This window comes from Serinus canaria, chromosome 1 (genome assembly GCF_022539315.1).
Source record: "Serinus canaria isolate serCan28SL12 chromosome 1, serCan2020, whole genome shotgun sequence".
Taxonomy (NCBI): Eukaryota; Metazoa; Chordata; class Aves; order Passeriformes; family Fringillidae; genus Serinus; species Serinus canaria.
The window spans coordinates 24755505-24780826 of record NC_066313.1 but is presented as its reverse complement, the minus strand read 5'-3'; the positions used below and the strand labels follow the sequence as shown (position 1 = coordinate 24780826).

The 25322-nt window shown below is 42.8% G+C and overlaps 1 protein-coding gene across 2 annotated transcripts in view; it reads left to right on the top strand.

Annotated features, from left to right (window-relative positions):
* The first annotated feature begins 7952 nt into the window (after nt 1-7952).
* Nucleotides 7953-25322, top strand: part of GSK3B (glycogen synthase kinase 3 beta) — a 148489-nt gene continuing 131119 nt past the window's right edge. For both annotated transcript variants that reach the window (XM_009102590.4, XM_009102589.4), the window contains exon 1: nt 7953-8095. In XM_009102590.4, coding sequence (XP_009100838.1) covers nt 8008-8095 — 88 coding nt within the window. In that variant the 5' untranslated portion in view covers nt 7953-8007. The remainder of the gene's footprint in view (nt 8096-25322) is intronic.

Genomic DNA, 25322 nt, shown 5'->3' with positions numbered 1-25322 from the left:
TTCTGCCAGGCCTTTTCTGCTTGCAGACTCTTTTCTTAGGGGTCATTTGTAGAGTCTCCTGCTCCAATCACGGGAACCTGGTTTAAGCTCACCCATTTCCTTTCTGTGTCCTTACATGCCTGCTCATTGTTGCCTGTTGAGTTCAACCTTGCTCACGCTGCTGGCTTGCAGCCTCTGCAGGGTCTGAGAGGAGTGCTCATCCAAGTCTTGCAGAACAGCATGTGAGCAATAGCGGCTGGGCTAGATCAGGAGATAAGCTTTGCTGACCATTAGCAAAACAATGGACTGTACGCTCAGTGCTGCTAAATACACAAAATAAACAGGCAGAGGAAAAAAATAGGCTCCTCGTAACAATCACAATCAGGTCACAAAATGTTCAGGAGGAAAGGAGATTCTGAAAAAGATTGGTTGGGCTTATTTTTTAAGGAATGCAACTGTTTCCATTGATTTCTAGGGCTTTTTGGTGCTTTCATGCTACTGATTTCTTGTTTCCAGCCGGTTAGATCTTGCTGCCTGATCCTGAATCCTGCCTTTTAAAAAGGCTTTTGAATTATGTCTAATAGGCTGAAGCAAAAGCAACATGGGTTGTTAGCCTGATCAAATTAGGTGTGTAGAGTGTAAAATATTTTATGATGTCAAGCAGTCTACAGGGAATTAGGGAAAAGAGTCATGTTTTATGGGAAACACCCAAGACTTGTGTTTTAAAGACACAGCAGAGAGTCTTCTCTGTTCTGATTCCTGTGTCTACTTTTAAGTTTTGAGTTTGCAGACCCTCTAGCCTGTCCACATATTTGCTAACTTTTTATATTTGATGGCTCAGTTTCAGTGCCATCTTTTCCCAGATGTTTTAGAGATTTGAGAGAGAGCTCTCCATTTAAAAACAGCTGTCTCTCCATCTCAGGGCAAGGACAGCTGTCAACACCAGATGTACAATGCAAGATGCAGCAACAATTAGAAACCATTTGCCAGCCAAAGATGAAGGAAGTAGCATGCGATGGTGATTAGTGAGCAGCCAGGGACAGGGATCATTAAATCAATTAGAGTTCTTGGCAAAACCTCAATGAACTAAATGAAAATACTGTTACATTTTGGCCACTTCATAATTAGCTGTGCATTTTCTCCCAGATTCTGAAGAGAATCACAACTTTTAATTGAGGTCTGCAAACCAGAGACCCCAGTTCACAGGCGAGATATACAACAGTACAAAGTCACTGCTGTAGCTGATGTATGACCACGGTTTGATGGCTCTATTCAACCATTTTGCTATGTGTTGTCTACTGCAGAGCAATCATTTCTCTCTGCAGACGTTCTATAGCACGGTTCGCCTTGTGGATATCAAGAATGGCTCTAACCCACCAAGCACTATTGTCCTCTTTCTCCCTTGCAGGGTTGGCCGTGCTGGGGAGACCTGTACCCATGCAGTTATTCTCAGCCAGGGTAAAAACAGCTGCAACAGCAAGAGTTGGATGAGCAGTTAAGGACGGTCATTTTGTTCTGCAGAGAGCCCTTCCAGCAAGGACGGCATCCCAGACAGGCTTCACCAGGCCTATTGCTGCTTTCTTTGCTTCTTTGATGGTGCAAACATCTATTCTCAACAGCCTTTTCTCCTCTTGGCACCTTGCACCATGTGCAATGCTTTCTTTCCAAAAGCTATTTCAATAGGAACTAGCGAATCCTCTTCCTGCGTTTGTGAGAAGGCACAATAAACCTCATCACCCTGGTGCAACATCCCCCAGCTGTCTGAAGGAGGAAGTGGAGAAAAATCTCCTTTGTTGGCTGTTGTGCCTGGTTCCTGGTACAACTTCTAGGTCACTGTGATGACTTGGAAAGCCAGCCTGGCTCTTTTCCCCTGCACATGCCTCTTCCATACGTCTACCAAGATCCAGCTAAAGAGCAGTCCTAATCCTGGGGCTGTAGTTAGGGCTGTCTCTCCCTCTAAGGTTTTCTCAAAAGAACTGAAGGCCTCAGGAATCAGGCTGGCTTCACCTCTCTTTACTTTAAAAGTCTCCTCAACAGCCAGTTTGGAAGTTGATTGGGGAAGCAGGGAAATTGTGAGAATGGGACATTCATGGGGCCTTCCACCAAAACTGTAGTGCAGAGAGAGCAAAAGGATGTCAGTCTTGGGCTGCTTGACTGAATCTAACGTGAGTGAGATGATACACACAGAAGAGAGCAACATTTTTTCTAGATTTGAACCCTTTCAGATTCCTGAAGAAATGGGCATAGATGTTGCTTTCCAGAAAACAAGAATCTGGAAGACATCCCCAGAAGCTCATTAGACTGGTAGAGCTTCTTTGGCTCTGGACACTGTTGTTTTCCAGGCTTATCTATGAAGACATTGTGGTCAGAAAAATTCTAGGGCAAAGGCAACTGTCCAACTGAACAAAATGTTCTCCTGGCATGATGGGAAACCTGATGCTTTTGTCCAGAGCCAGTGGATAAAACCAACCTGAAACCTGTGCAGAACATCAGCAGGGAGAACTTAATTCCACAGAAGGATGCATCTTCCTGCGTACTGAGTCACTGACGTTTTCCACGTGTTGCAATATTGCCATGAACCTGTATTTGGTGTCTCTGCTCATTCACCTCCACAACAAATTGGAATACAGAAGTTGTCTGTAGCTTCTGTTACCCTGAACTGTTTGGACCACTCGGCTTTATCGGTTCTGGCAAAGTTACCTGGAGTCTTGCAAGGACTAGGAGCACCCACGCACATCCAGATCAGCAAAACATCAGCTGGCCTCTGAAGCAATTGTCAGTGATGACATATTTTGTGACAGGAAGTGATTACAACATAGTGGGTTCTCAGGATTAAAAATTTGTGTCCTGCTCAGAAACATACATGCAATTGGTATGTTCTAAACATAGATTCCTTCAGGTTTTGTTCTGGAACAAAAATCAAAACCACTTTTCAGGATTTATTGTTTAATCATTAACGGCTGAGCAATTGGTAAATTTGTTACTGTTACAATCGCTGATTTTCCACTGGAAAAAAAAAAGCAAAGTTAAAGTTCAACCATAACTACTGAGTTTGCCCATGCCAATCAAACAAGAGACAAGCCATTACAATGTCTCACTAAATTGTTCTCTGGATAATTGCCTTGGCAATGTAAAGGAGTTAGATACAAGACTGGTAGATCCATTAATATAATTTAGATTCTCTAGCACAGCAAGGTTCAAAACAGCCAAGAATCATTTCATCCTTACCAGACTAGCAAGAGGTAGGCCTGTCACCATGCCTTGTGATGGAACGACCCAGCAAGAGCTGTAAGGTAAGCAAACAGAAAATCTTCCTGCTGATCACTTGAAAAGGAAGCAATGGAGAAAGAAAATAGCAGGAGTTCCCGTGCAGGAACATGTCTACCAGTTCCTGTCGGAGCAGGCCTATTCAGTGTCTGATTAGAATGATTCAAGTTTATTGTTGATATATGAAATGCAAACAGACAAATGAAAACCCCTAAACAAGCAAACAAAACCCCTCCCCTACTCTTGTCCTGAGCTCCTTAGAGCTTTGTTCTACCCAGAAGTTGTACCAATTTCCCAATTCACTGCCACCTTATGGCATTTCAGAGAGATAACACCTCAGTAATTTCTCTCGGACACCTCAGGTATTCAGACAACTTCCCAGGGCACTTGCACATTACAGAGACATGGCAGCTGTAAAACTGCCCCGTGCATCCAGACTTGGAACAATATTGATGCTTGGGATGCTGGATTATAATAGCTTGTGAAAACTCATCATTAAAACGTCAACTCTATTTATATTTGCAGATTCTAAAGGGAGGTCATTTCATCAGCCAAGGGGCCAAAAATAAATATGGACTTTGCAATGTTGTCAAAAGAGAATCTTTCAGTCTAAAAAAGCAACTAGCTCACTCATGACTCTCACAAATGGTTTTAATTGTCAGTCCATTTTTGAAATTGAGGATGAAAGCTTAATCGATGCCCTTATTGTGTGTTTAGGGTTTTACTAAGAGTAGTCTTAGTTAAGGAAAGAATCTATGAACAGATTGACTGAAATTGGAGGTGCTTTATGCTTTTCCATCCCCTCAAATACATCACAATTTTCCTTTAAAACATGGTTGTGGTTTCCTGGTGGATGAGGAGATGCTACAACTTGAATGGACAGGCTTTGGAAATTGGTTGCTTAATTATGAAATGGAAATATGTGCAGGATTGCCAAATATGAAATACTGCAGCTGGGATTTTTGTAACATGCATTCCCCATGTAGATGGGTAGGCTTGGTACTCAGAAAAGTGTTATTAGTAGCAACCAAGTTGTGGTTTTGATACAGATTACTTTGGTATTGAAGAGGAAAAAGGGTGATTTTAGAGAATGGCTATACTAGATAGAGGAGGACAAGCACAAACTTATTTTCTTGAAGTAGCTTGTTCTCTGCAAGAAAATGAGGTTGATTTCCCATTTTTATTATCAGGTTGCAGACTCATTACAAATCTTTAAGGGACATTTTTCAAATGGGCACCATCAGTATAAATTATGCATCAGTCTGATTTTTATTTGCTACTATCATGAGTAACAGCAAATGCTGAAAAGAAAAGAGCTCACCCTCCCCCACCCGCTGTTTTTCAGACTGCCAACTTTTTCAAGAAACAAAGCTCGGCTGTTTCTCCTAAGTCAGTTCTCCTGTTTATGAAGTAATTTCAAAGAACTTTGTCAGAAAATAAGAAAACGTGATTTGTGTTAGCATTTTGATGCCCAAAGCCAGAAAAAATAATGACTGGAATGCCTGGTGGTACATTTCAGGTACCACCTGAAAGAGAGCTGGCCACTGTCTGGTGGCATATTTACTTTGTTGTTTTATGTAAGAATGCGCTTCAGAGAGCTAACCCAATCTGTAACCCTAATTTTTGACAACTGCCAAACAGGAGAGAAAATGTCATTTTCACTCTTGGCGCTCATTGAAGCTGTGTCTAAGTAACATTTGACACAGTGGTACTTCAGAGGGGGGTTGGAACAATGAGTATGGTAGGGTGGCTTGGGGTGGCTGCAGTACCACTCCTGTGCTGTGACTTCAGTGTCTCTTAGCTCTGGCTAGGGCACAGGACTCTCACCTGTCAGGTTCCCAGCTGTACAGAGCTGCACAGGTAGATCCTGAAGAATCAAACCTTAAACAGCACCATGGCCTTTGTAGTAGGTAAAACCACTCATCATTTATCAGGCAAGAAAAAAGGCTTCCAGCAAGCCAACCACCCCGGGGTGAGCAAAATGCTGAACAGGACCATTTTGAGAGGCTGGTTTGTTTTTGGCTTTAGAAAACAGCTCTTGTAAAGGATAAATTTCAGCTGCCTTTGACCAGGTCTTTGTTTGGTCACATAGCAATGGTGTTCAGGGCTGCAAAAAAAGTAAATCTGACGATATTTTGATGCCTTAAAAGAAAACAGCAGTCTTCATCTCAAACACTGGCAAAATACGTTTCTGCTAGTCCAAGTTATTTTGTTTGTGGTATAAACTATTCTGGCAAGAGCACTTCTTGTTTTTTTTAATGGCATAAGCAAGTGGTGCTCCATTTTTGCTGATGTCTGCTGAGTAATTTCACTGAGTTCACAGCAGGCAGCAGTGCTGGCTGTGCCAGGGCTGGGAGCTGCTGCCCCCAGGGATGCTCCAGAGCCCTGAAGGAGGACAAGTTCTTCCAGAACAGTGTCTGGAACTCTGGCCAGGGCCAAGCTCAATCTATGGTGGCAGTGGGACCTAACTATAAGGGTATTTAGTGCCTCAATACAAACTGTGTTTCCTGTGAGGAAGCCTTGCTGTTAACAGCTGAACTGGGAGGACCTTCTACGAGAGCCTTCATCTTCTTTCCCCTTCTCGACCCAGTTTGGGTTCACCATTGCTTCATGAACCACATCCATGACTGTTCAGCCTCCCATTTCCTGCCGGGAAGCTGCAGAGGAACTGTTCACAAGAGCTTGTCGTGACCAGGCAAAGGGGAATGGCTTCAAGCTGGAAGATGGTAGGGTTAGATTGGATATTTGGAAGAAATTCTTTACATTAGGGTGGTGAGACACTGGAAAAGGCTACATGGAGGAGTTGTGAATGGCCCATCCCACTCCCATGGAAGTGTTCAAAGCCAGGTTGGACGGGCTTGGAGCAAACTGGTCTAGTGGAAGGTGTTCTGCCCGTGGCAGGGGGGTGGGAACTGAAGGGTCTTGAAGAGCCTTTCCAACCCAAACCATTCTGTGATTCTATGACAGCACTGCGCGCGCCAGCACTATTTCCTTCACGGCTCAATGAAGCAGAGCCTGACGGGTTTTGGTCACAAACCCCACAATTTCGGGTTTCCTTTCGCGTTGCCCCAAACACGATCCCGGCGGGTCGGGCCACGGGAGCGCGCCTGAGGGGCGGCGCCCGGCTACACTGCGCATGCGCGCTGCCCTCCCCCGGCCCCCACAGAGGTGAGCGGCCGTGCCCCGTCGGGAGTGGGCGCGCCCGTGGCCCCGCGCCTCGCGATTGGTCCCCTGCAGGCAGCCTCATCGCCGCCAGCCAATCGGAGCCCGCGGCTGGTCTCCGCCTCGGGCTGCGACTTGAAGACGTCCCAGGGCTGGGTGACGGAGGTAGCGCGCCTCCTGATTGGCTCTTCCTCCTCGGCTCTACTCGGGTTGGCCCGGCGATGGACGGAAGAGAGCCCTCCTTTCCATTGGCCGCCCGCCCGCGCTGCTAGGGCGGCGGCGGCGTGCTCTGATTGGGTCTTCGCTTTACTTCGGGGAGAATCGGTCGCGCCCGCGGTGGTTTCGTGATTGGTTCCGGCCAGTTACAGGCATTCTTGTAAGGGCCTCAGGATTGGCTCCGAGAAGGCTCGGGCGTTTCCGTAACGGCCTCGGGCCGGGGGCTCGCGGGCGCGCCAGGTTCTTCGGCCGGGTATTCACAGACGGCGCCTACGGCTGTTCCGCAGCGTAGGGCGGCGGCGGACACGGGCGGCTGCGCGGCTTTGGCGCACGCACAGAGCGCAGCGGCGGGAGCCCGGCACGCAGCGGAGGGAGCAGCGGGGACAAAGGGACTGATCGGCAGGAACAGGGAGGGGGGCCCGGCAGGAGACTTCAGCTGGGCGGACGAGTCCTATGTGCCTTGGGCTCCTGGGGAAGCAGCAGCAAAAGCAGCAGCCGTCGCCAGCACTCTGAAGCTGGGCTGAGGAGGAGCAGGGAAACCTCCGCCGTCATGGCCCGTGCCGTCGTCGCCGGCCGCCGCCCGCAGTGCAGCATGCCCTGCCTGAGCCGCCGCCAGCTGCCCGTGCGGGCGCAATGAGCGGCCACACCGCTGAAGCCGCCGCCGCCGCCTCAGCGCCGCACTGAGCAGCAGCGTCAGCGAGCAGCGAGGCCGCCTGGCCGCCTCACCCCCCTCCGCGCGCCGCGGATCCCGCCGCCACCACCGGATCCTATTGCGACTCTTTGCCGCATCGCCTCCGCTCGGCAGTGCCCCGAGATCCCTCCGCCAGGGAAAAAAATAGTCCCGTTGCCTGCCGCCTCCCTCAGAGGCGAGGGGGAAGGAGAGGAACGGGGAGGAGGGAAGGAAGAGAAGGAAGAAAAAGAAGAAAAGGGGGAAAAAAAGAGATAAAGCAAATAAAAGGAGAGAAACGCGGCGGCGGGATCGGAGAAGCCGGGCCGCGAGCCTCCGCCCCATGTGACTGGCGCCCGGGGTGGGGGCAGCGAGGCCCAGCGAACCCCCCTCGCTCGGGAGCGGCGCCGGGGGGAGGCGGCTCTCGGACCTACCGGTGCGGCCGGGAAGGATGGTCGTGTGAGGAGCGGGCGGCGTGAGGAGGAGCAGCAGGAGGCAGGAGAAGAAGAAGCAGCCGCCGGGAGACAGAGACCGAGAGGGGAGGGGGCTTCCCCGGGGGGGGAAGGGGGGGTCCCGGCGTTTCATGTGGCGCGTCCCACCCGTCTCCTGCAAGTGAGCGAGCGAGGGAGCGGCAGGCGGGCCCGCCGGGGCGAGGCGGAGGGCGAAGGCAGGAAGAGGAGAGAGGTGATCGCCGTTGGGGCAGAGCGGGAGAGACCATGTCCGGGCGGCCCAGGACCACCTCCTTCGCGGAGAGCTGCAAGCCGGTGCAGCAGCCCTCGGCCTTCGGCAGCATGAAAGTCAGCCGTGAGTATCCTGCCCCTCTCGGGTGGGGGGGTGAGGGCCGGGGGAGGCTGCCCCCGCCCTTCGGGCGCCCAGGCGGGGAGCGGCGAAGGGAGCCTGGCCCCAGCCCCGGCAGCTCCTTTCTCTCCCCTTCCCCCCCCCATTAACCTTGAATAGGCGCACGCCGCCGCTCCGTTCGGGGCCTGCTGGACGGAAAATCCCGGTGGGTTTGTCCTCGTCCTTAGCTCCTGGTCGCTGCCAGCGGCCTCTGGCTCATTAAAAAGCCTTTTTTCCCCCTTTGTGAAACGGATTCGGAGCTCTGTACTCTGTATTTCCTTTTCATTTCCCCCCTCCTCCCACCGAAAGGAGGAAACGAATTGCGGGCACACAGGTATGACCGTGACATTCACGTTCATTATGTGTTTTTTTGAGTTTTTTTTTTTTTAAAGCACTCCTGGCTGTTAAGGGGAGACAGCATGGAAGGTTTTTCCATGCACCCGTAGATCGGGTGTGAGCACCTTTTAGTCCAGCCCATTAAAAAAAAAAAAAAAAAAAGGGAGGGGGAGGGGAGCTTACAAAAGGTGTCTCTAATATCCTCCAGGCTCTGGTAAAATGCTCATAAGAAAATGCTTATTTTGAAATAACTACTCCATGGGCTCACATGTCAAGCTTGGCATTCTTTTTCCAATTTTCTGATCAGAGGAATATTTTTTTAAGAATGAGGCCTGTGCTTTATTCTGCACAGACATGTCAGAAATGCTTAATGTGTGCCCATTCTTCATATTCTATCCATGGGTTTAGCTGGCTTATGTGAATTAAACATTTGAATTAAACCTGAACAAATGTACATTGCTGGTACAAAAAGGCCCAGTTCTGAGTTGCTATAGATCAGCTATGTGCTTATCATATGGAATTTCTTTACTCCTGATTTGAATGTGCTCACGTTAAGATCTGAATTCTTTTTCCAGATTCAGATGAACAGTGTAGTTTTTAGAGATATTTTCTTTTTTCTTACGGAAATGCAGGATGATATTTTTATGGGACCAGGAATGCTCAATGTGTTCCCATTCGATTGATCTATTTGATATTCGTGTAAAGCCACACCTGACATGGCTCTGTGGGTACCTGCCTGTATCTGTTGCAGGGGCTTGTATGTTTCATGCCAAAGCACTGGGAGATTGTGAGCTTTTTGACATATGAAAAATTTCGATAGTTTTTTTTTGCGCCGAAATGTCTTCCACTGGTGTTGAAGGCTTGAAGAGAGCATTTGGCTCAGGGGCTGTAGTCCACCTTATATCTGCATGATCACTGTGCCAGGAGCATTCCAAAAACCATGGGTGCAGTTAACTCATATTAGCAGCAGGACAGCATATGTTTGATCAGGTCCAGCACTAGTATTTATTAAGGATTATTGATCTGTATGGTGGAGAACTGTGGGTGACTCCATTTTAATTTACTGGTTTACTTTATCTGCCTGTGGAATGGAAAGCAGGTCTTGTTGATTAGTATTTCTGCAGGTGGTTGTCTAAACCAAGCGAGACCTCAACCTGTCATACTCAGCAACTAAATTTGTCTTATTCAGACTCTGCAGCTTGATTCTTGAAAGGTCATTGATGCTCCTTTCCCGTTTATTTGAGGTCAAAGACTAGACAGATGCTTGCCTGTGAAGAGGGTGCTAACTGATGCAGACTAACAAGTTTGCAAATATGATTCAATCCCAAGTGTATAACACTGAGGGAGAAACAAAGGCCGTAACATAAAGCGCATGCACTTGTGATAACCCCCCCAGTCGCTCTAGTCATGTGCTCCTGGTCCTTCTGCTGTCTGGAAAAAAATGTCAGAACAAAGCAAGAGAACCACATTCAAGGATTCTGTGGGAAGTGCAGTTTCTATTTTCAGTTAATCCGGCCATGTAAGACAGCCTGGGAAGTTAACTTTTTTCCTTTGCTTTTTAAGTGAGAAAAATTCCAGGGTGTCAAAAAAGGTTTTATTTTTCTGGTTAGCAGAGTCTTGGTAACATCTTATCACATGATGTAGCAAGCTGTGTATTGCCAGTGTGGAGTGCTTGTGTGGTGAACGGAGTTAGGTCGGCTCTTTCATTTTGATATGTATTTATAGGCTGATACTTAGTTACCTTCTGAGCCAGTTTGAGTTAAAGCTGGGACAAAAGAGTCCTTGTGAGGAGGGTGAAAATTGATGGCTTGGTATCTTCTGAGTGTCTGGGACATCTTTAGTGCTTCTGTCTTCGTGTGGGTCTTTTGGAAGCAAACCTGACTGGTTTGGTGTCAGCTTTTTTGCTCTCATTTGTAAGGAGGGGTGAAATCAGATGATGAAGTCACTCTTACTCTGATGTCTGTTGCAGCTATTGCTTCTCCTGGCTGAGCGCTGCAACAGTTACCTAGGAATGATAGATCTAAGGGATGAGAAAAGGATTCATAAAATACTGGAGGAGGGTTCATTGTTCCTTGTGTTTCCTGGGAGGAGCAGAACTAGAACCCTGCTGTGATTGCGCTTCTTCCCAAGGTATGAGGGGAGGAAAGAGTGAGCAAGGATTTTTCGTCTCTTTGCTTGCACTTTGTTAGATTGAATTTATGATACTTTGATCTCAGAAGTTGGTAGCTGGATGAAGCCTTGAATGGAAGGATGGGGGATTATCAACAGCTGCTTCTCCTTTGGCTGTTGGGAAAAATGATTTCTCATGCATGCTGCTCTCATTGCTCTGTCAGGGATGTTACAAGGGTTTTGATATCTCTGCAACAGAAGGAACCCTGTGGCCTTCATGTATATCTTTCAAGCCTTACCTCTGTCTTCTGAAATCTGACTTTTTATTTTTCTATTTATATTTTTGTGGTTGTGAAATCACTCAACCATATGGATTTCTGCCTTGAAAAAGTTCTCAGATAGGGTATTCTTTGTGTGGGTCTGTGTTGCTGGGTTTGTAGGCTTTCTCTGAACAAAAAAAAAAAAAGACATGGGTACTCCTTGTGTTAAGCCTGTCCCTCAAAAGGAAGGAGCTAAGCTTCCAGTTTTCCACTTGCTGATAGTATCAACCTGCTCATTATAGTAGGAGAAGAGATAGGAGCTTGAAGTTTTCTTTTGTTCTTCACCTAGTTGCTCTTACACTGCATACAGATGTACCTTGTTTCTCAAATTGGACAAAAATAATCTTGAAATACAAAGGGTAGTCATGCAACACATGACTAAAAATATCAGTATAAAAATAGAAGTCTCAAAGTTTGCAGTTTGAGAATTTTCTTCTAATGACTGTAGAATTGATTTTTTTTTTCCTTCTCTGAGCTTCTGGGAAATATATGTGTTTCAAGTAACACCAAGTCCTTGCAGACAGCAATACTTATTGTAACTGTAGCCAATTGTCGTGATGGTCTGCAGTAAATAATGTCTTGGCTAACACTTGCCATGAAGAGTTTTTGCCCCATGTGTGAGTGTCATGGGTCTGTAATTGGTTATGCAGGATTCGTCAACTTGGAGGGTGAGGAAGGCAGTTTTATTTGCTTTAGCTAATTCTGATGTTGACCACATACTCTTGGTTGCAAAACCTAAAGGACAGTCTTGTAATAATTCATTTTGGACTCTGTGGAAGAATGTTTCAGTGGTGCCAAACTTAGGGTTTGTTGACATTTTTCTTTTCTTCTTAGATTCACCAGATTTTTTCTGTAAGTCTCCTGAGAGCACAATAGCTTAGTAAGCCTATATTGCTGTGTATTGTTCTCACAGAGTGTGATGGCTCTTTAAAAGTGGTTCATGAAGGAATAAAGTCTGAGTTTGTTGCTCTTTTAGTAGCTATTCCATGAGCCACTACATAAAAGTGACTGCTTTTTAGGTAGCAGTGGTGTCTAGGTGACAGTTTAGTTTAATGCTGTATGGTGTCCAGGTAGGTGTGTGGGAAGAGCCTTAGATAAAGGGCACCCTGGGCGCCTTCAGCGAGAAGGAATGAGCGGGGCTGTTGAAACTGGCAAAGCTATTGAGATAATACCACCTGGTGTTTCTCAACCCAGTTAGGGTAGGGCCCTCTCTATTGCTTTGATAGCAGTTTCTGCCTAATTGGTTTCTGAAACTGAAAGCTGCCCATCCTGCTTTCCTTGCTGGAGAGAGGAAAATCACTCCCTTCCAGAAACCTGCTGAGCGTTATGTGTCTGGCCATTGCTCATCCTAGCCCTGTCCAGCTTTCTGACTGCTGCTGGGTGAGCAGCCTTCCTCATTCCTAGATTGGAAAAAAATGCACTGAGGGGGTCAGCTAATGAACATGTGTGCCTGAATGGAAAGTGTTTCATGTTACAGTGCCCCAAAGTTGTGCCTTGCAGTATGAAAAGGAATAGAACTGTCTGCTGTACATAATTCTTATGCTGACAGACTCTTTCCTCTTTATTCATACCATTAGCTAGTTGAGCATTCCATTTCTGTTCTGCACATTTCCTCTTCCCTACCCTGCTTCTTGGAGGTGATCCCCTCTTGTATTACCCCTCGATTCACCTTCTGTGTTTCCTAGCAATATTGGAACTGTCTTGTTCACCTGTTTACACAGCTGTGGCTTATGGAGTGTGTTCATTGCCTGTATGCATCCTGGCTCTGGAGGTTGTTGAATCACCTCATCTGTTAACTTGATAGGGCCTTGTAGGTATCACAAGCAGTGCCAGGGAGATGAGAAAAGCTGAAGACCACCCCACAGCCTGAAGAATTTCTCTATTGCCCCAAGAGAGTTCTTTAATTGTCTTGTATTCTATCTTTAAGAGCTTGTTTAGATAAAATATAAAGTACTTTTCCAATATTAGTGTTCAGTTTACTTATCACAGATCTTCACAGTGATATGAATCTGTGGGATGTTGGCTGCTGCTGTTCCCTCAGCCCATGCTCTGTCTTAAACTGGATGGATGGCTGAAGAAGATTTTGAAAATGTACAGGGTATCTGTGTGCAAAAAGCCTGCAGTTCAAGCTCAGTGCTGCAATCACCTGTAGCATTTTCTGAAATGAATTAATGCTAAACCTGTTGATTATTTGAACACAGTAGCTAAACTGGGCCAGGTGCTTGTAGAACACTTGAAGCCTCTTGGTTCAAATTATTAGATTATTTTTGTTTCAAATTACCGAGTCCCATTTTAAATTGAAAAGTCTGTTACCTCTGAATTCAAAAAATTTCAGCAGACAACTCAAAACTTGAATATTTTTGTGGAGTTCTCTCCCTTTAGATTTTGTTAGAGTAAAGTTGATTTTTAAATTTTTTTGAGGACTTTTAGTCACCCATAGCTAGTGTGGGAAGTGCTAAAGTGGCTGTCTCCTGCAGCAACAATATGGCTGGTGGAGTTACTTGGCTCTTTCTGAATTTAATGAGCATCAGCCTGGAGCAGGAGCAGCCTTGAAAGACAAACAAACCTTTTAAAGTCAAGCAACTAGGAAATGGAGAATATTGAAAGTTTGATTGCCTCACAGAATATCCAAGTCCACTCAAAATTCAAAAATTTGCCTTTTCAGAACTTCTTTCAGAAAGCTGCACAGATAGATGCCTTTTAATTTATGTATGCTGAAAATAAATTCCAATTACAACATTTATAGTGTGACAAGAAAAGATACTCTTTCAGCCATAAAGGCTTAAAACCCACAGTGTACTCTACAGGTCAGACCCCCTTTCTTCAGATGCAAAACCAGAAACCTCCTTGTCACTTCTTATCCCACAGAGACTGTTTTCAAAGTGCTGCATGCTGCCATTGGGGGAGGTGGAAGTTTGGAGGCATAACAGTCTATGCCAGTTTATATTTTTTGAATTGATTTAAAATGTAACTGCTTGAGTGCACTGTAACAGTCTGATCTTGAGGTGAGAAAGGTGTGAGATGTGGTGGCAAGATGCAGGTCTGGGAGAAATGGCTACAACCTCATAGTCATGCTCAGACAACTGTTCCTGGCCATTGCTGCTGGATCTCATTAAACAGAAGCCTAAAATGAATCAGCCTACCTGAAGCTTTTGCAAACTGGATTTGGATAACAACAATTTGCTCTCACCACCTCTTCAGAATCCTTCCAGCCCCCATAGGTGATAGGTTACCATGCCACAGAGAGAGGGTCAACGATGCATGTTTGACCCAATCCTGTGTCCTGTAGGTGTTGCTGTGTGATGTTCTGTCAGGGCAGTAAGAGAGGTGAGATGGTGGTATTTCCATAGAAATCCATGTTGGAGACCTTTCTGAAATTAGTCCTGTATCACTCTCTAAGAACTGTCAGAAATGTGGATGCCCAGAAGTCATACTGCTGTGCCTCTAAAAGAAGTGGACAGTGATTTTTCTTGTATGTTCAGTGCTATCAAAGAATCTTTTCATTAGGTGCTCTTGCCACAGATGACTTGTCTGTTGTTCAGAAAAGGAAATAAAGCAAAGCAGCTCACTCTGTACTTTTATCTCTTGCAGACGGGAAGTAGATCTAAGCATTTAAGGCAATTTGTTCTCACCTAGTCTGTCTTATAATGGAAGAAAGGAAAGTGGTAAGATAGCTTGTCAATGTCAAGAACTCAGGGCTTTTTTTTTTTTTTTTTTTTTTTTTTTTTTTTTTTTTTTTTTAACAAAAGCCATACAGCAACAGCTCCTTCTGAAGGGGTGGCTCCAGCCTCCAGCTCCTCTTTGCCAGGAGCTTTGCTGTGTCTCTGTAGCAGGGACTGTGTATTTTCTGGCTTGGCCGCATCAGCTGAGGGAGGGGCTGTTTACTATGTATCAGTGCACAGGTGAAAGTGCCAGTTATCTTCTGTGTCGATTCATTTCTAGACGATTTCCAGGGTTTCTGTGTGGGTGATACGGTCAGGTTACCTGAAGAATCAATGCTATGGGGCAGCAGTGCGCCTTGGTACCTTCCGTAGGAAATTCACTTTAGCTTGTACAAAAGTGAGAACACATAGCTAAGAAAAATATGCCTTTATAGCTTTGTAATATGTCTGAGTAGGGCTGAGTTTCTCTTTCTTTGAAGGGTATAATGATCAATGTAGAATTGGTAAAAGTATATTTGTGTCTGAAAAATTTCTCTTAAACTTGATATGCCACAAAAATGTGTAGTGATGTAGTTACATTGCTTGACATGTCTTTTCAGGCATTTGGACTGAGTTGGAGAAACATTTTAGTAGTCTAAGTGCCTGATAGCAGATGATGATAATAAGAGACCTGCTGATCAAAAGGGAAAGGGAGGATATTGCTCATTGTTGCCACTGGATAAGCAATGCTTATTGCAGGAGGGTATATAGGACTTAGAAATTCTGGCTGTGCATTGTGCTGTTGTATGTACATGAGGGTAAGTTTTTGAGTGCAGCTGCAAAAATTGCCAGTCTTGTGGGTCAGAGCACTTAAAAGAAGAAAAGTTGGGTGTTGGCTCTGAAGTTATAACCAGAAGGGAAGCAGCAGCTGAATTTTTCCAACCAAGGCAGACTTCTTACAGCCATATCATCTCTTGACTTTTTTAGTAGGAATATAATTCTTGTCAGATACAAGCCCTGTAGCTCATAGTAATATCTTTTGCCAGGAATGCAGGCAATTGTTTAATTTTCAGACAGGCCAAGAATATGTTTTGCCGAAAGATAAACTGTGACTGTTGCTGCAAAGAAGAATTTGGTTTTTCTTGCTGTGTCAAAAGAGGAAAACTATTTAGTCACAGTTGATAGTGTCAATCTGGTTTTTTGATTCACACCCTCCTGTAAACATTTACATAGAGCATACAATGCTATTTGTACCCCATCTCATCTGCTTAGTTGTTTTAAGTATCTATTTGAGAAAAGCAGCACAATGGATTGACCTGTGTGAGCAGGTTTCCTAGAGGGAAGAAGGGGTCACAAATTCATCAGCCTAAATAAACTGAATATTTGGATGTTGGCCAAGCAAATGTGAATCATTTGGCACAGATCTATATGCCCATGAACAAAGCCCATAACCTTAAATGTATTTCAATTTCTGGGGTTCAGTATCAGCATCACAAAAAAATGTTTTGTGCCTCACTTGGAGAATGAAAGCTTTCGGGCAGGGCAGCCTCTCTGCAGGTAAGTAGATGGAATGTTTTGTTTTCTTTATATATACAATTGCTCACTTGAAACCTAAAGAAGCAGAAAATACTGTTGTCCTTGAGAAGATTGTATCTGTTGACCATTTCACTTCTAATCTTGCCATCTTACTCGTGATCATGTGTACTGCCTTGGCAGCCACTGGTACGTATAGTCATGCACCATAGCAGTTCTATTCTCTGTGTTCCTCAGAGAATAGAACCTTCCTAATCAAATTCCAGTTTTAGAGACTTTGGAATAGATTTACCAATATGTTTTAGTAACCACGATGGATTGCAGAGCTGATCTGAGTCTTGAGAAAATGTTTTAGAGGCCTATGGAAAGCTAGGTGAATTTTTTTTCTGTTTGTCTGGGTTTTCTAGTGAAACATCTATTAAATGTACCAGAGACAAAAGTATAAGGTTTGTTGGAGTGGGAGAACTTTACTATTCTGGAAATTGTGGACCCAAACTTCAGAGGATACTGGTCAGTGTGAAGGCAGGGAAAGCTTTAATTGCAACTCCCAAAATAAGGTACTGTCAATTTTAGATTGAGCTCAACTTTAAACTTGCTCTTCCTTGCTCAGTGCAGGGGGCATGAGTTGTTTCAGGATTGTGTATAATTTCTTGTTCAGGTGATGTGGGGATGGCAGTTTAGTTTGATGGACTCTTCACATGCGCAAGTGAAGCTCACCAGCAGGCGTGTCTGAATGTCATTCAAGCAATCAGAGCATGTTTCAGAAATGTATTGGGCTTAATGGAGGATCTTAGGGGAATGAATGCTGCCAAATCTGCAAGTCTCTTCTATTTTGGGATAGATTCAACTTCAGTGGACTGAAGTTTCCCTTCAGCTAGAGTAGCTATATTTCAGTGTCCATGAAGGCTGACAAGGTTCAAGCATGACAAGTGACATGGCATCTCTGACAGCAAAAGAACGGCGGCTGTTTTCCCAGGTGGCACATTTGAAATGCCTGTGGGATTTTGGAGACAGGTAGAGATTCATGAGGCAACGAGCAACATTTTTTGTTTGGTGTCAATGCCTTGGCTTTAAGCAATAGCTTGTGAATTAATTTTTTTTCTAATAACCCAGGCTATTTTTTCAGTGGTAATGTTTGAGCAGTTAATGATTGACTGTAAATATTTATTACAGTGGGCCAACCCTAAAAGGAAGTAGTGCTGAAATGTTTATGCTGCGTCTATAACTTTTAATAATTATGACATTTCAGAAATATTTACTGAAACAATGACACTGTCTGCATTTCAAAATATCTGGTGAAAGCTTAATTTTTGTTCTTACATTGTGGCATAATTGCAAAACATAAATTTTTTTCTAGTGTTAGTTTAAAACATATAGTATCTACATATGCTTTTTAGGTTTACTTTATTCAGACATTGGAGGGTGGGTTTTTTGTTTATTTTGTCCTTTTTTCTTTTAAGTGAAGAGCAAGTGGAATTATGAAAGAGTTCCTGGCAGACTATTTCAAAATCAATAGATTCTAACTGAGAAAAGTCATACTAAGTTGTCCTTATGTTTTATGTGTGTTTGGGTATAGAGAGACATGTATGCATGGTCAGAAATATGATGTGAAGGGGAGGAGATGATCTTGAGTTCTGAGATCTGGAATTTAAACCCGGGCCACATGTGAAGGCTTCTGCTTTAAAGCAGACTTCTCTACATGTATGATTGCAAAAGTTCATCTTTACATGCAAAGGTGCTCATGGTATTCTTGTCTGAGTATGTGGGAAGACTGCTAAGGTGTGTGTTTTGACTTGCTTGCTCTGGTTAGTCACACTTCATGTGCAGTCTTCTGTGCTGTGGTGCTTTCACCTCTCCCAATGTTCTTGTGCACTGCTGTGCTTCCAGTGAAGTTCTGAAGTTGTGGTGCACTGGGGCTTGCTGCAGAGGTGAGCAGCCCTCATCTAGTACTTAACAGGTACGCCTTACACCCTTCAGACTTAAGGTATGCTAGTGAGGGGGAAAAATGGCAGGACTGCTAGGGGTGGCATCTCTGTCTGGTCTGCAAAATATTTTTCTGGGAAATATGAGGAAGAAGTGTATGGAAAATGTATCAGCCTGTTAAATTGTAGAACTGATGCAGGGTGTTTATGAAGTTAGGAGAATAAAAAGTTAATGGGTAGGACTTTCAGCTATAGATAGCTTCCTTGAAGACTGCTGTACACAGGCTATTCCAGTTTTACTCTGAAACTATAGATGCAAGTTTTTATGACTGTATTTGAAAGTGCTGTGATTTCTAAGAATAGTAGAGAATAAAGACAAGTATTTCTAAAAATTCAGGTAATGTCCAGGATTTTGGCAGGAAAAGTGGTTAATAAGGGGACAGGGAATTTGTCTGTAGATGAAGAGGAATAATTAGCTTTCATCTGACACTGAAGAGAGCAGATGTTCCTGAACTCCTGGAGATTTGTTCGTTGAAATCCATTGAATTTCTCTGGACATCTCTTGTGCTGTTTAACTTTGATTTCTTGTTTTGTCTGTGTTAATGTGAAACCATCTCATTCTTAGGAAACATGCAGTGAGTCAAATAATGGTTATTTGACCATTTTTGTTTTCTACAACTTCTTCAGCCATAACTTGGAGTTATTCTGTGCATGGAATCAGCTTTGCCATAAATATTACTAGTTTTTGTGCTTAGGTGGAAAGTAAGTCATTAAACATTAAATATACAACTACCTCAAAATACCTTTCCTCCATTTTAAAATGAAGATAGAAAGAACTAGTGCAATAATTCTAACATTCTACTAGATTTGTAAATTATATCTGGAATGTTCTCCCTTGTGAAATGTATCTCTTTGGATGTCTGGGGGTGGATTCTGTAGAGCGTAACTCTTCAAATGTGAAAAATTGAGTGAAACTATAGTGACATTATTGGAAGCTGGGCGGTCTGACTTGAGAGTTGGTGTCCCTACTGAAGGTTCAAGAGTGGATTTCTTCTCTAGGACACAGAAGAGTAGGCTGGTGCAGTTATGAATCACTTTTGCTTCAACTTGGCCTAGATTAAAGAAAAAAAAATACTCCTTTGTGCTACTAGCATAAATAGCTTCAAACCTCCAGAAGTTGTTCAAAAATGCCCTTTTAAAAAATATGGTGCTCTTCAGATTCTTACAATGTGACCCATCCCATGGCTGTTCTTTGAAGAAAAGGATACGTAGACCACATAAATGAAACCTCTTAAAAGGAGATCAGCCACGGATCGTGCTGGCAAATGGAGTCAGCTATGTGGCATGAAAGTGCTTGTTTAAAAACACATAATCTGCTAAAACCTTCAGATGTCTACTTTTATGGAATACTGTGAATTTTTTTCTTTCAGTAATTTTGTCACTGCATCATTTTCATTTCTTTGACTTTATACAGCTGAGAGCTTTTAGTTCCCTTAAACTGATGTTGGATATGGGCAACAACATGCAGTGCTGGAGAACTGTGTAATTTATTGTTAGGTAACATTACTTAATGTGCTTAAAATAGGTGGCATTATATATATATATATATATGTATATATGTATATATAAATGTACAATTCAAGGCAACTGTCTTTATTCATACCTCCTGTTAATGGCTTGGATGTTATTCTTTTATAAACACCCACTGCTTGGGTGTTTCCTTATGTCAGCTGTCAAAGACAGGAAAGTGGATTAGGCAATGCCTTGATTTCACCCAGTATGTCTGTTCTTACAAATGACCTATCTTTATATTGTGTATTCTCACTTCCACAGTGTTAACTACTTTATATATTATGGCAGAAACTTTGACTTTTGTTTGTCTAAGAACAGGTCTGCAGCCATTATAAAATAAATGTTCTTTGAAGTCAGGATTCGTGTCAAACCAGAAGGATGTGCAGAATCAGGCCTTATGCCCTTTTGTTTACTGTAGTAGTGATGGTTTTTTGTGACTGATCTAAGTAAAATTTCCAGACTTGTGGATTGCACTATCAGAGGCACTCCTAGGAGTAAGGAGCTTGTGTTCAAAATTTTCTTAACCAAGTGGCACCCTAAGTAGGATGAAATGTAGGAGGACCTGATGTCATCTGTTCTTCAGTAAGGTTTGACTGTGCTGATAACAGGTTTGGGGGTAACTGGGACAGTTGGAGATCTGCAGAGAAGAATCTGGAGTCAGGTATTTGCATAGTGGCCATGAGTCAACCAATGCTGGAGAACCAGCAGATCTTTTACTGGATGTATTGATGGCAATGTCGTGTAAAATACATGGAGTTAGCCTTCCCACTTCTTGGCATGCTAATGAGCTAAAGTACAGCATCTGGTTTTGGTATTGTACTGGGAGAAGAATAGTTGCAGGCAAAGGAAAATGGTCAGATGTCTAAAAAAGGTGCTTTAGAGGAACTTTCAGTTTCCCCTAAAGAAACTGAAGTGCTTTAGTGCTATTAGGGGAAAACTAAAAACCCTTTGGATGATAATTTTTTTTTAGAGGAGGCCGAAGGGAGATTTCTTTTGATAATGTTCTTTCAATACATAAAAGATAGCTGGAAAGAAAATACAAAACTTCCCTACTGGAGAGGAAACTATTTGTAGACTTGAATTGTAGCAAACACTTACTAAGCTAGTTAAGTCAACTCTTAAGAACAGGAGCACTGGAATAAATTAGGAAAGGCTGTCAGATTCCCAGTAGTGCCTGTTTGAAAAATGAAGATGCTTGTCAGGTAGTTTATATATAGAAGTTTGGAGAGGTTTTAATTAAGACAGCCTGTAGTCCCTTATGGTATTACTTTTTCATTCCAGTTATTTCTGTGTGGTCTTGGGAAGAATTTCAGTTACAGCACACTGATCCTCTTGCTTCTCCTCTTGGGATGAGGTTGCCTTGTGTTACTGGCAGCTTATGGATGTGGAGATAAGGATTCATGAAACTGGTCACAGCCTTAACACTAAAAAGCAAGGTAGATTCTTAGAGGTCATCTAGTCCAGTCTCCCTGCAATGAGCAGGGGCATCTTCAGCCACATAAGGTTGCTCAGAGTCCTGTCCAATCTGACTTTGAAAGTTTCTGGGAATGGGGCACCCACCACCTTTCGGTTCCTCATTGTTAAAAAAAAAAGAAAATCTTTCTAATATCTAGACTTATAGGACTTTCTTAGTGTTGGAGTTTAGGTAAATGTATTGTATTTGGAAAAGCAGTTGGGGAGTATTTTTAGTTAGAGGTTTAAATGTGCTCTGAATTTCATTTTTTTGTACAAGCATCATCGAGAGGAAAGCTTGCTCTTTGGTAGTCCTATACTGCGTTTGACAACCACAGCCTTTCTGTGGGAGATTTCTAGATCTTGCTTCATGTGAGTTCTGAGAATAAGCAATGCTTTCCTTCAGTTTTTCATCCTGTGGTTCTTGCTTCAACACAAAAAAATTTAGCACAAGTCAAGAACTGCTTGGAGCTTCAGGCAGAGACCAGGACCAAACTGCACTAGTTGCATAGGTACCAAACTTATGTTAGGGGTGTCTATCTGCTCCAAACAACTTAGAGTGTATTGCTTTCGTGTGTAATGCCAGTGCAAGAAGAGTATTTATCCATTAATATGTAACTACTGTCTGTTCACAGCAGGTGCTTCAGTTTTAATGTAATAAGGGGACAAGTGTTTGAAGATTGCATGTAGAAACCAGATGTTGCATAGAACACAAACTAAGAAAGAAAACACGTTCTTGGTCTTGCACAGTTGTGGATAGTTGTTACATTATTTTTATTTTATTAGTTCAAAATTCAAAGAGGATCTTCAAGTGTTGCCTTTTGTCACTTTATTATCTAATTTTTTTGGGATTTTAATTTACTTATATGTAGTTTCCTGGCAAGTAAGATGGATGTGTGAAACTGTTAAGTCTAGAGTTGTCAGATGAGAAACTATAAAGATACTTAAGAGCCGAAATGATCATCTGTATTTTGGTACATGGTTTCCCTTTTGATACAGAAGCTTTGACTAGAACTAAAGAAATGCCTTTTCTGTGCCTCGCAAAGCTATAGTCTTATTTTGTACACATGTGAAGTTACTGTGGAAGGTTGGAATCCTGAACTGTAAATATAACTGAATTGTAAAATTCTGTGGAGTCCTTGCTTCCACATTCAGTATGATTTTGAATGTGAAAAAGTTGATAGATGTCAAATTTAAAGTTTTCTTCCTTTTATTCTGCTCAAATAAAAGAGAAGAAATGATAACTCAGTAACATTTTGCCAAAGTCCTCCTAAGGTACAGTAGTAGTCCTAAATGCCTTTTATTTTTTTCCATTTGAAATCTTTGGCTGATGGAAGGATTAGAAGGTTGGCTGTAAGCGAGGCTCTTGCTGGAGACAGTTCTATTTAATTTCTAGGCAGTGCTTGGCTTAAGGCTGTGCTTTACTGTTTGATCTGACTTCAACATGCACAAAATAGTCCTATCTCTTAGATGGCTTAGACTGCCAGGGTGTACAGTTCTTTTTTTGTCTGCAGCTGTCATTATCTGAATGATGGAAGAGTTTACAACTTGTGTATTGTGGAAAACTTGTTCCCCTTCCCTGTTGGTAGCTGTGAGAGACTGGGATGCTTCTGCTGACATTCTTCAGCTTCCGTGCTGTGACAGCAACAAGAAGTCAACAAAGTCACCTGGCATCAGAAAAGGGTGCAAGGAAAGAAGTAAGCTAGAGCCTAACCAAGTGGTCTTTTTGGGTTAGGGGAACCATTCAGATTGAGTTTTCTGAAAATGAGGCTTCAAAGTAAATAATAACAATAAAATTAAATGCTTAAATCCCCTCTCTTCCCTGAACTTGGCTGGCACTTTAGGATGCATTAGATGAGTATGAGGCAGTTGGTGTGCTAACTGAAATTTTAAGTTAATGGAGTTCTTATTATTAAAGTACCTTTCTCATGAAGAGGAAATGGAGAAAAGTACTCATTCCTTCCCTTCCATGTTTGTAAAATACTAGTAACTTGTATTCATGTTTAAAGTCTCTGGTTTAAATGGTCACATGTCACTTTCTTGGTCCTTTGCATTTCTTGCATTCAGTATCTGTTGAAACTGCAGGCAACCAGAACTCTTGAATGGAGTTCTCTGGAAAACGTTGATTTTAATGTTTGCAATGCCAGAATTTAGCTGATGTTACATTCACAAGAAGGGAATTTTCTTGTCAGTTTCAGTTCTGTGCAAATCTGTTTCACAAATATGGTGATTTTTTTTGAGGGAAAAGAGTAAGTGGAACTGCAAGCTTGAAAATAGTTCTGGTTTAAAGAATACAGCAGTGCACCTTTGGTTTAAATAAAGAAAGCAGTGAGAATTTAAAGTTTCATATCCTACCAATGTTTTAAATACATTTTTTTGAACAGAACTTTTTGGATACTGTCTTGGTACCTTTTTAGAGATGGTGGTAGAAGCATATGTAAGTGGGCTAAGTTTCTAGATTTGGACTAAAATTGATGTGCAGATCAGTGGATCCAGCTGGGAAGTTTTTAATTAAGCATGCTAATTAAGTCATGTGGTGTACCCAAAAGCAGCACTTTATTACAGGAGAGAACAGTTTTCTTGGAGGCGAATGAAGGAGAAACACTTCATTGAGCCACTCTTCTAACTCCTGCCAGTGGGAAGAAAATATGGTGTCTAAAGTCACTCAAAAAATTTGAGTACAGAAGCAAAATTTATACTCTTATTTTGCTGCATCTTGCCTTTTTCTGTTTTTAAACAGCCTTTAATATGGGACAAATTCTTACTTCTGGCAGTCCAGATGTCTTAGAAATAGTGTGCTGTGGAGAGCCCATATGCTGAAAGCCTAGACAAGGTTCTGTACAAGGATGCTGGTATGAGTGGGACAGGTGAGCAGTATAGCTGTCAGGATGATAAGTGATTGTGGTGGGTGTTCTGCGCTGGAGGCAGGGAAATGAGCAGAGTTGAGCTGCAGCTCAGGATACATGTGGAGAACTAAACACCCACCTGATTAGTTGGACTTCACAAAAAGGAGGAGTTCAGTCTGAAGCACAAGCTGGGATATTGGGGGAAAGGCGAATCGGGAAGTGAAACTGATGATCTTTGTCTTAACTTTAGTAAGATAGCCAGATGTAAATGGTGTTTTTTTTCTCTGTAGGTACTATGGGGGCAGAGTGAGCAAACAATTGCTGCTTTTACTTCTCTCAAATGCACTGCCTGTGTAAAAATAACGGCAGTGAAGTTGCAAAAGGATGTATTTTCTGCTGAAATGTCTCTATTTTCTGTTCTCCCCACCCAATGGAAAAGATTTTTTAGAATGTTTTTCCTCAAGAAAAACTTTGTATCTTAAAGACTTGTCTTGACTGAGTATATACCCACGGCTCTACAATATAGCATCCTTCAGTAAGAAGTTCTGGACTTGAGAACCTAAAAGTTATTTTTTACTTTTCCAGTTATTCTAAGATATATGAGAAGTTAAAGCTGATAAGTTGTCATGATTTTGTAACACTGGCAACATAAACTCAAAAAACCAACCTCAGACGTGCTGAGGGGGACGTTCTGGTGTATATGGAGACATCCTTTGTTGTGGCTTGAAGAGAAAGCCTTGGTTGCTCATGTTAAAGAACAATTGTCTGCCTTCATCCAGACCACTAAAGTGACTGAAACAAAGCTAAAGTGAATAAATAGAAACATTCTAATCTAGTTAGTTGTGAACATGTATGAAATGTTTCATTGTGGCTAGTAGTAACTAGAGCAGCCACGTAGCTTTATCAGATGTTCAATTGTCTTGACTTGCATTGAGTTCAGGAATTTTCTATACCAGCAGACTTATTTTCCAGTTTCCTGTTTAGTATTTGAGACCTGTACAAAAAACATTTTGTCTGTAAAATAACATAAATTTTTCTCCTGAATTTTTTCCATTAGGAGAAAATAAATAAAATAAACTCTGTCCTGTATTGAATTTGTCTGATGTGTTCAACTCTTCTGCCGTTCTTGAATAGACAATAATATTTTTTCCATTGCCTCTAACATATTAGGAATGCTCACAGATAATTTAGGGGAATCCCCTTCTCATTTTCAAGTCCATGACTACCAATGATCTGCTTGCAATCCAGGTTAGGGAGTGAATGAGTATTATGCAAGGAACATGTATCACTTGAAGTTTAAGTTGCTTTTACTGTCACTGTCCCTGTTTGTGCAGCCTGGTTGGAACTTGGATTATTTGACATGTAGAAGGGGGGTTGGAAGCAGTGTCTGATATGAGAGAATGTACTGACTGGTACTGCATGTTAAATGTAGTGGAAACCAGTTTGATTTGAAAGTATTACAG